The sequence below is a fragment of the Danio rerio genome, chromosome 16, assembly GCF_052040795.2.
Source record: "Danio rerio strain M-AB ecotype USA chromosome 16, GRCz13ab, whole genome shotgun sequence".
Lineage (NCBI taxonomy): Eukaryota > Metazoa > Chordata > Actinopteri > Cypriniformes > Danionidae > Danio > Danio rerio.
The window spans coordinates 9,709,446-9,721,387 of record NC_141036.1 but is presented as its reverse complement, the minus strand read 5'-3'; the positions used below and the strand labels follow the sequence as shown (position 1 = coordinate 9,721,387).

General features: G+C 35.7%; 1 protein-coding gene across 2 annotated transcripts in view; it reads left to right on the top strand.

Annotated features, from left to right (window-relative positions):
- Positions 1 to 397: 397 nt before the first annotated feature.
- adcy2a (adenylate cyclase 2a) overlaps positions 398 to 11,942 on the top strand; it is a 107,734-nt gene continuing 96,189 nt past the window's right edge. For both annotated transcript variants that reach the window (XR_015510922.1, XM_087286576.1), the window contains exons 1-2: positions 398 to 827; positions 10,246 to 10,443. Coding sequence is in view for 1 of the 2 variants with exons in the window: in XM_087286576.1 (XP_087142702.1) it covers positions 441 to 827; positions 10,246 to 10,443 (585 nt within the window). In the remaining variant the exon portion in view is untranslated. The remainder of the gene's footprint in view (positions 828 to 10,245; positions 10,444 to 11,942) is intronic.

The window sequence follows — 11,942 nt, the reverse complement described above, 5'->3', positions numbered from 1 at the left end:
AAATACTTTTTGGTGCTTGCGTAGCACACATTACGAACCAATTCTTTGTATAGAAAACAGGATTTACATCCTCATTTTGTGTTTCACAGATAAAAAGTAAATAATACTCGGTTAAAGCAATTTATGTAAACTAATTAGTAATATTCAATATTAATATATTATTTTCAATTAATGTGTTGTTACAACAAAACCAGGGACATTATATATATATATAGGAAACTCTTTTCATCCATCCCTATGTCCCTTTCTGCCTGGCCTTTCTCTCTGTCTTTCTCACTCAAATTTGTTTTCTCCTTCTATGCCTCAACCCAGCCCCTCCCTCTCCCCAGTCCTCTCTCTCTTTCTCTCTCTATCCCTTCCACATACCTACTCACACACACACACATTGCCTCCTTTCACTCTCACTCTGCCAGTCTGCAGTTCAACATGTTGCCTGAGCGATGCTGCGCTCCACAGTGGAAGCCATCCTGCCGGTGTATCGGCCGTGCACCACAGCCCGAGAGTCAGTTGTCCATCTGAAGGACCTGTGTGAGGAGCACGACCCTCACAAACCCCAACCACTATACGACAGAGAGGAACACAACACTAGCTCCATGTGGAGGGAGGCCATCCGAAAGAGGAGCTACTTGCTTGAGAGAAGCTCTAAGACTGGAGGAAATGTAAAAGGAGGAGGAGGAGGTGTGCGTGGCCGAAGACAGAGGTCCCCAGACTGGCTGTATGACTCGTACCATCGTATGAGCCAGCAGCACCCACTTATTGTTTTTCTGCTCCTCATTGTGATGGGTGCCTGCCTAGCTCTGTTGGCTGTTTTCTTCGCCTCTGGGCTGGTGAGTGTTTGGAGACTGGGGGGAAGGTGACTGGGTAAAAAGGCAGAAAGAAATGGGAAACATTGTTTGGGTTGGATTTGGGAGAGCTTTTTTTGCGACTGTACTGAGCAAGTGACACAGGAAAAGATACAGAGTTGTACTTTACTTGTATTTAAAGGGTTTGTAAAACAGTTAATCACTGTACAAGTTTTTTTGTGTGTGTGTTATTGTTTGTTTGTGAATTTCTAGTAGTTTTTTGGTTCTCAAAAACATCATACTTTTTATAGAGTTTCAGCCAATCGGTGCTGATAGCAGCAACCATATGCCTCTGTTTATCTTATGCAGTATGTAATGTGTCTCTTTAAAGCACAATTTCAACGATTTATGTAAAAGTCATAAAGCAGCAGCAGGGAATAATCAATATCTGGATGGAAAGTGAACATGTTTGGAAAATCAACAGACATAACCATGGGTAATTAAGTGGAGCAGCGCAAGTCGAAACTATTAACCTGTCAACAGTACAGCTGTTTGCGTTTTTGGCTAGTATTTAGTGTAGGTCAGTTGGACCAAAATGGACATTTCTGTGAAACGAAACAAATTTTTTGGATGATTCTACATAATGCAAATAATAATATTGTGATAACTATTACCAGCTTCCAAAAGAAAGTAGCACTTTTATTTCAGCTTCAAAAGAAACTAGCACTTGTTCATGTTCATTACATAAACACACACTCAATATATATATATATATATATATATATATATATATATATATATATATATATATATATATATATATATATATATATATATGTATGCATATACACAGTTGAAGTCAGAATTATTAGCCCCCTTTTGATTTTATTTCCCAAATGATGTTTAACAGACCAAGAACATTTTCACAGTATGTCTGATAATATTGTTTCTTCTGGAGAAAGTCTTATTTGTTTTATTTTGGCTAGACAAGAAGAAGTTTTACATTTTTTAACCACCATTTTAAAGATAAAATTATTAGCTTCTTTAAGCTATATATTTTATTAATAGCCAACAGAACAAACCATCATTGTACAAAAACTTGCCTAATTACCCTAACCTGCCTAACACATTTAATCTAGTTAAACCTTTAAATGTTACTTTAAGCTGTATACAAGTGTCTTAAAAAAATCTAGTAAAATATTATTTACTGTCATCATAGAAAAATAAAATAAATCAGTTATTAGAGATGAGTTATTAAAACTATTATGTTTATAAATGTGTTGAAAAAATCTCTTTTTTAAACAGAAACAGGAAAAATAAACATGGTGGCTAATATTTCAGGGGGCTAATAATTCTGACTTCAACTGTATATAAATATTTGGATTTTGTACTAATGATACCATCACTGATTCATTTAAAAAAAAAAAAACTTTTACTTTTTTTTACTTTTTAATGGTAACTTTTTACCATTTGTGCAAAAAGCAGAATTCATATGGTGGATATATGAGCCAAGTGCTGCCATGCGGTCCAAATTTGAGTCTGCCTTTACATTTTAATTTAGGATCACATTTGTCATATTTAAAATATAAATAATTCTCAGAATAAAATATAATTGGTATTTATGTAACCTGCCTTAATAAGCTCTGAATAAGTAAGCAAGATTTCATAATATGAAATCAACCACTGTGTAGATACGCACTCTGAATGCGTATACTTTGTCTGTTGTCCTTTGACTGCTTGACCTAAATCCCACATCACAGTGGCTGTTGAGGCTGCCTCATGGTTGCTTTCTGTGACTACCATGGTTGTGCAAAGCTCACTGATTCTGAAGAAAGAAAGAAAGAAAGAAAGAGAAGCTATGGAGCACAATCACTCTCTCAGGGCAAATTTTTAATGATTGTATTCTAAAACAGTAATAGTTTGCTCCCCAGTGTCTGCAGGGCTAATGTCCCTTTGCATTTTTTGTGGCATTTAGTTTAAGATCGTGGCTATGTGATATGGCAATTGCAGGCTTTTTTTTGTCCACTGTGATACAAAAGATAGGACAGATCTAGTAACATCTTGATGTTGTAATAAGGACAGACTCATCTACATCCACCTTGACAGAAGTTTTCTGCAATTTAATCAGGGTTTCTAATTCTTACAGTGTTAGTGTGTTTCTGAAAACCGGTCAACATCAATTATGCATGACTGTTAGGCAGTTTTCCCATGCTATTAGTGGTTATATCTTCTGGATATGATGACTTCATTGCTGGATTTAGGGGGAAAACTAGAGATTAATTTAAATGGAAGCGAAGTTGTGGCAGATGCAGGGCCGTGGACATCTAAATGGCACATACTGTATTAATTGTCTCAAAAGCTTTATTTTTTTTATTAACCAACAGTTATTATATATAAATATACAGCATTCCAGGACTTCTTTATATCTAACCACGTCAGCATTGTTGTGTAAATGTGTTACCTTTATAAATCACACTCACCTATAGACTACGCTTTTTTAAAATAAGTCAAGACAATTTAAAAAAAATAATCAGAGCCGTAGCTTCCGGGATTTCAATAAGCTGTTATTTCAGTGAACAACTATGAGTGCTGCATGTTGTAAATGTTAACCTTCAGATTGAACCTTTAGTGCATGTGCATTCAACTTTTGTTTTCAAGTTAACATGATTTGTTGCTGTTGTTTGTTTTTGTCAAGAAGAATATGTTATACATTCCACAGTGGCAAACGCTAAGTACTTACATAGTTTACACTAGAATTGAATTTAAAATGCTTTAGTTATTGACTGGTGTCCACACAACTCCTTTTTCGAAAGTTTTTGTTTAAGTCTGTACATAAATATGGAACCAGCTAAACTAAAATGGAATCTTTAGCTTTTTCAAAACACTTTGTTTTCACAGGTTAAAGATGCCAGAGTAGTGTGGATGGTAGGCATATCCACAGCAAAATTTATGCGTATTGTTGAATGAACATGTACTGGTGTAAACAGCACCTTAATTTGCCTCAGCTCAAAACTTTTGCCTAGTTCACACTACTGGATTTTAAGGCCAATTTGAAATTTGAGATTTTCATGGTAAGCTTGCCGACAGATTGGCTTTTGGTTGGCGCTCAGCAGTCTTTACATGTGAATCACTGAATGATGGATCAAAGAGGCACACTCGTGCATCGATGACACCTTGCAAATGAAAATCAAATATCTTTGCTAAATATTCTAGACCAGTCGCATAGGGTCAGATGTAGTGATGAGCAGTTAATCAGAGAGCAATTCATGAGTTGTCTGGTCATTGTCTTCACACACTTAACTTCTGTTAATGTCTTATTTATTCATTCATTCATTTTCTTTTCGGCTTAGTCCCTTTATTAATTTGGGGTTGCCACAGTGGAATGAACCGCCAACTTATCCAGCATATGTTTTGAGGCTGCGGATATCCTTCCAGCTGCAACGCATCAAATGTCTTCTTTATGTGAAATAAATTTTATTTTATAGTGTTTATTTTATACATTTTTTGATTTGAGAGAATGAATTTAACAAAATTGCATTTACAGTAATATAATATAATATAATATGCATACCTCCACTTTAGTAAAAAAAATGGTTCTGATCATTATATTAGCATCAAGCTATATCTGTTACCTTGAATTATCAGTTCCTGACTGTCAATACAAAGTGTTCAACAAACATTGATGTCTCCAGTGGTTCTTACTGTTACAAAAGACCAGACCACAACAACATGAACCAAATAGGTGAAGATTCAATTACCTAATGGCTCTTTATGCTGACTACATCCACACAAACGCCAGCATCTGTTTCCATTAGTCACCTTTTCACCAGTCAGTCCTATGGTAAATTCCACTCTGCTTTGCCAAAAGACTGCAGTGGATTTATGCTTCAATGCTCACTCCCTGTAAAAGAGCAACATGTTGGTTTTCTTAGTAAGGAGCAAAAATGTATTTATTCTGTCTCTCCTAACAGGTTGCTCACTCCAATGGGCAGAATCACTATAGCAGCAAAATTGTATGTCTACACCAGGGGTCACCAATATGTCCCAGGCAGAGTTTAGCTTAAACTTGCCTTAACAGACCTGCCAGGAAGTTTTAAGTATATCCAGTAAAATCTTGATTAGTTTTTTTTGTTAGGTGTTTTTAGAGTTAGAGCTACTCTCTGCAGGACACTGGCCATCCAGTAACAAACCTGGTGTTTCCTGGTCTGCACAAATTCCTTCCTGGTTTATTTACAAGAGTTTTCTAGATGTCCAGGTCATATTTCATCAAAGAGTGAGTGATTTGTTCCATCTGAAACAAGGGAAAACTTTAATATAACATGATGCTCTCCAACTGCACACTGTAAAAATTAAATCTGTAAAATTTACGGTAAAAAAACAGCAGCTGTGGTTGCCAGTTCTTTACCGTTAAAAACATGGTACAAACCATAAAGGTAATTTTTCATTTTTTAGGTAAATTACTGTATTTTATTAATTTATAGAGGTAATATGTCTATATTTTAAATGATCAACAGCTACACATCTTTTGTTACACAGTAAGACACGTTAGCACACCCACATGCAGGTGGTGTTGAGGAAGTTACATAATGAGCCAATGCTCATCACAATCAACTTTTCCCACAAGCAGAAAAGATTATCAGCATATAGAAGGTGCTCAGTGTCATTCACACAGCTACTAAACACCAGTATGGTAACACGCATAAAAAAAAGTCATAAAATAAACATTGTTTATCAACATTGGATGTAACATAAATCTCTAATGTACATAACTGATGGGGAAACAACTAAAAAGATCAATATTAATTTCAACCAAATGCATAAAAAGTGTTGTGCCATACAGGGAATTCTGGGAAAGTCATTTTTTGGTTATTTGCCGTATATATTAAGGAAACATATCGTTAACCAGGTTACGGATTTGTACTGTAGCATTTTTTGTTTTTTTCACGGCCATTTTTTACAGCGCACACTCTAGCAGTCACAAGCATATGCGCTCCTTGTTGATGATGCTCCATCAAGAATTGAAACAATCATTCCATTTACATCATCTCTGCCTTTGATGACACCATTGGCTTTGTGTGTTGTCAATCAGTATACAATTATCAATTTGTGTTGCAAACAGAATAAAAATGTATTGGGCACGATGACTGATCCCAAATCCAACCTGTTTTCCTCCTGTTGTCTTTTCTAACCTGATAGCCAGAGAACCTCAAACCACAAGAACCAATTCTAGAACCCATGCATGTGGATACTACACATCTTACTCAACTGTCTTTAAATGAACATCAACTCCAGCTGACCCAAAAATTTGCTTATATTGTAACCATTTTTCCTTGACCTCCCAAAGACTGCCTTAAATCTTGCAATTATCCCGGTCAAATCCACATCCATAGAAGTCAAGTGAAGAACCTCTTAATCAACATTCCTGATTATTCTGCCTGATACAGTTCTAAAATTACCACCTCATCACCCAAGGGACTGTGCTTAATACCAGTGCACAGAGTTAAAATTGACTCTCTTCCCCTGAACAGAAGGCCATGGAGGAGTTATTTGAAGAGGCTCTCAAGCATGGTTATATCCACCCGTCTACATCGCCTCCTGCTTGAAGCTTCTTTGCTGCCGTTAAAGAAAATAAGTTAAATTTTGACTTCCCCTACCTCTTCTCTCATCTGCATCAAAATAGCTTCGCTGAGCCAAGATATTTACCAAGTTAGACATCAGCAGTGTAAATAACCTCATTTGGTAATAAGTGGGGAACAAGTGGAAGACAGTGTAACCCCTATTGGATATTAGGAATGGTCATACCATATGATCTGATGCCGCTTCCACATTCCAGAACTACATGAATAAGGTGTTCCAGGATACACTTTACTGATTTGTATTCTTGAAACATGTATGACATCTTGGTGTATTCCCAGAACAAGGCCCAACATGAGGTCCTGCAATGGTTCCATGACCACCAACTATACTTGAAAGCAGAAAAATGTACATTCAACAAATTCTCTATGCAGTCCCTGGAATACAACATCAACATTTATTATATTATAATGGACAAGGAAAAGTTGGAACCCTTGAACTACTGAACACAACCCGCTAACATTAAAGAGCTCTAATGATTCCTGGGTGCTTCCGACCTCTACTGAAGATCCCTTTATCACTATATTAAACCCAATTCTCTGTCCTGGTCCCCTGAAAGCAGCCATGCTATGAAAACCTCCAAGAAACATCAGGTCCAAGTTCATCCTGACTCTCAGAAACCATTAGTTTCTGCATGTAAATGCTTCCAAGCCATATATATAAAGGTTAAGTACATACATACATGCATACATACATACAGGTTAATTTGAATAACAAAAAGTGTTACAATTATTTACACATCATTCCACCCCTAAAATTATATTCAACTATTGCTTAATTTCATTATTAATGTGTTGAATTATAATGATTAAAGAGTGGCCTCTCTCTTGTTCTGTGACTGATTGCTTCAGTCTCGGTGGAACAAGCCTGAAGCCTCGTTTCACAGTTAAAAGCACAAAGGCATGCCAACTAGGCTTTTATCTCTCAGTCACATACGGGCAAAGCAAACTAATGTAAAGGTAAAACAAAAAGGTTTTAAGTATTAAATAATAAGGACCTTGTGTGAGTGCATAATTCCTGTCAGTGAGAGAGAGAGAGAGTCCTGTCAGCACTGACAGAGGCCAGTTATACAAAGTTAGGTCATCTTTTTAAAGCCATGCATTCATCTCTTATTGAATTAGGTGATAAAATAATATTGAATTAGGCAAACATACGACCTGAAAGTTAATGAAAAGGATTGTAATAGAAGTGTAGGAATCATTGCCAAAGTCACTAAGAGAGTTTGCTGAAGATTATGATCTGCTTAATCAGTGGCAGGATGGTTGTGATTATATTTTTCCATGTCTAAATATCTCTACAACAGTGACCAGACTGATACATTTTATACTTTGCATGGTTTTTACAAATTTACTTTTGGGCAAGAAGGAGGCATATATGCTGTGAGTGAAAGTAATCCATAGTAGAGCTTCTGAACGAATTAAGAGGTCAAAGTGGCATTACTCAGTGAAAGGAAGTTGGAGGTCTTTGTATAAGATGTCTTTTGATAAATGGATGGGGAATCTCCAGTGTAGAATGGTTCACGGGGCTGTATGTAGGACAGTCCTACCTAGAACACGTTTGGTATCACATTATTTTGATGGCCTCTTTAACGTGCTGGTGATTATAAGATTCATAGCAACTACATGGCAACTAATTCACATTAATCAGCAGAATATCTTTTGGTGAAGAAGTATCGGCAAACAGTCTTATAATACTCTAATGAGAATTAGTTGGAATGTAGTTAGTAGCAGGTGTGTTTGATTAGAACTTTGCAAGATTATTGACATTACGAACTGTTATGACCTGCTTCCACTGAGTGGTACAATATGGTACGGTACAGGTCGGTACGGGTCACCTTTATAAGGCTTGCATTTCCCCTACCAAAACGGTACCGTTTTTTACAATTTCCGTGGGCATGGTGTACGACAGAAAGTTTCCATCTATGATGACAAATATGAACACCTACAGAGCCTTACAGTCTCTGATATTTTACCAATTACAGAAAAACTACACACAGCATACATTTAGTCCTTATTTGGGTTCAAAAAACAGCACGCAACATATAGCCCACAGTCAGAGCAAACCTCTCATCTGTATCTTTAATCTTCAACATCACATGCAACCTTTGTTAGAAAGTAATTTTGTCATTCCAAGTTCATAATAGTCCAAAAGGTGATGATAACAGTTTTTAGGTTGCTGAAAAAGTCATTTGCTCCTTTGTTTTTTCTGGCTTCTTCTTTGTTTTTTAGTGATTCACTCTTGCGTTTGTCCGTTTCTGAAAGAATGGGATGTCAATAGTCATGAGCACGTTGTCATCACCTCAAGAAGTTTATTACGTAGACGCGTGGCGAGCAATTGCGAGAAAGCGAAACTGCTCACGCTTTATGCAGCCTTGTAACCAACTATGGGGCAGAGAGTAGATTCTGCTCTTCTTCTTCACTTTGTGGCTGTTCATCAAGACGACAACAAGTTTTGTTTAAGCTCTGGTCGACCATGGCGCGTTATTTTAAATATATATTAAGGTGTAATGTCTTGGCTATGTATTTAAAAATGGCGCTTTCTTTGTTTTGATACTTTTAACTTGTGCATGAGCTAGTGACGTATCTTTGTAAACCAATAGCATTCAGCTGTGTGTCTCGATCAGCCTTTTGGTACCCTTTTGTTGTCCAAGGTACCCTTCTGAAAGGGTACCCAAAAAGTGGTGTGGTATGGTTCGCATTTAGGTACCTTTTGACAGTGGAAACAGCCATAAAAGCGTACTGAACCATACTGTTCAGTGGAAATGGCCATAAGTTACCTAGAGAAGACTCTAATGATGTTGTGCTAATACTGTTGTAGTATATAGTGCAAGAGCAGACATATGAACGCAATTTTGTCACATAATGAAAATATGTATTAAGTAATTATAATAATTTACATTAAAAATACCCAATGCATAATTATTCTATTTATTTTAGTCTTTTCAATTACTGTTTTCTGAATTGTTTTTTTAATTGCTGATTGTACTGAATAGTTACTGAATTTTAAATATATATATATATATATATATATATATATATATATATATATACATATATATATATATATATATATATATATATATATATATATATACATATATATATATATATATATATATATATACATATATATATATATATACATATATATATATATATATATATATATATATATATATATATATATATATATATATATATATATATATATTTTGCATTAATTTTTTTTGTAACACTCTATTTTGATAATCCATCTGAGTATCAGCCAAGATAGCATACGAATGTGGGCCACTTTAGGCAGTTATGCGGCACTGGTGGTCTTTCTTCGGCCCAGACAAAATGAATGTGAGCCTGAAGTGGCCCACTTGTATAATGGCAAAGGGGGACCAAAGATTTAAATTCATATATGGGCCTAAGGCAAAGATTTGGCACGTATAGCAAAATGTAAACAGATATTTAACTGACTATAAGAAACTTTGCAAGTACATGTCAGCTTACACTAACTCCAACCCTAACCCCAGGCTATCACTATAATCTAATAAGAATTACTTGACAAGTAAATGCAATGTAACAAACTGACCATCAAAATAAAGTGTGACCTTTTTTCCTATAGACATTAGCAATAGTGGCAGACATTGTCTTTACAAAGAAATAATTCAAGCAGAAAAAGTCACTGCTCAGTCCCTCATTTTGACATACACATCTGTAGGGTTCTGTGTTAATTAGCAGACCTTGGTTTATCTGGTAAACTATTATCCAATGGCTGTCATGCAGGTGCAGTTGGATGGGGCAGTTGAAGGGTTTTGTGTAACACTGTGCTCTCTCTGCAGGATATCGAGGATCACGTCGCCTTTGTAATCACTGTCCCCACGGCGCTGGCTATTTTCCTCACCATCTTTGTTCTGGTCTGTATCGAGTCTGTCTTCAAGAAGCTGCTCCGTGTTTTCTCCTTGGTGATCTGGGGCTGTCTGGTTGCCATGGGTTACCTCTTTATGTTTTTTGGAGGAATCATCTGTCCCTGGGATCAGGTAAGATAAGTGTGATATCAGCCTCTTAAGGTTGTTTTCAGTCATGGGCCTTTTATCTGATGTTGTATTCTTGACAACCAGTGGAAAAGAGTAATGTGAGATTTACTGGTTGAGACTGAATTAGCAAAATAGCAATAACTGCATCAAAAAACAAAGTTCTGATCTATGGGACAGCCCCCAATTAGCATATGAATATGCATAAAAAGTCCTTGAGAGAATTTCAGAGAATTCCCAATTAAAAATGTAATAAATCCACAAAATAAAATGTATGTTGTGGTATTTTTAAATAAACACTGAAGAATGCTGGCTTCCACACAAACAACTTGTGTTGAGACAACATGAAGGAATTTAACTTACTAGTTTTTACTTATTTAATTGGCGTGAAAATAATACTAATTAAGTTGTCCCCATAAAATTGTAAAAAAAGGAGAAGCTCATTTTACATAAGTCGTTTGAATCAGGGATGGGCAAAAATACATCGAAATGTATTTAAAAATAAAATACTAAATACGTTTCAAAATAAATGTGCTAATACTGATGCATGATACATGTATTTACATGTATCAAAATAAACTACAAAATACAGCAGCCACAACAAGTATCAAAATAATATACTGTATTTTGTGTTTTGAAAATTCTACAAAATACTTTTACAAGAAAGCATGAAATTTCTTGAAAATAATTGATAACAACAGCTTTTTCTCTTGAGCAAGTTGGAGTCAGCGTCTCTGCCACCTAATTGACCCTTCGATAAGCCCCGCCCTCCTTAGTTACTGTTGCTATGCCTGTCAAGCTTTCGTGCCTGACACGGCTTTTACAATATGAATGCGCCGGTGTCAAACATTGCCAGGGATATAATGTCATTTTTGGCGAACAGGTGAGAAATCCGAGAAAGCCAGACAAAAAAGGACTGCAGTATGCATTACAGGGGTATATTCACAACATAATACGCAACCATTTAGAGAATAATTCAATCGAAATTGAGGCTAGCTTAGCCTAGTCGCCTCATTCAACGCTGACCATTCAACAGCTTAGCGCATGCACAGCAGGAGAGATGAAATTTAAAAATAATCCAATAATAACTCATTAAATTAATGAAATTAACTAATTAATTTAATATAGCGTTACTAACCAATGAGGAAACACACATGGACAGTGCTTTTACATAATTCATTCATAGAAAGAGCAGCCAGAAAGGGGAAACTGATGGATTTGTGCCAAATATTAGCATCATTGACTCATAACAATATACAGTAAGTTACCTAATACTGTCAGTATGTTTGTGTGCTCTTTATGAATGAAAAACAGCCGCTGAATATAATATAAATATAATTATTTATAGTAAATATTTTTACTATATTATTTAGAGTAATTAGAGTAATTATTTAGAGTAAATATTCACAGCTTTAAATAAATGAAAATATGAAGTTCAGAAAAGTTACCAACTGATTCACAGATTCGTATTTTCTGGATCAGTAACTCATGACCTATTCTCTATT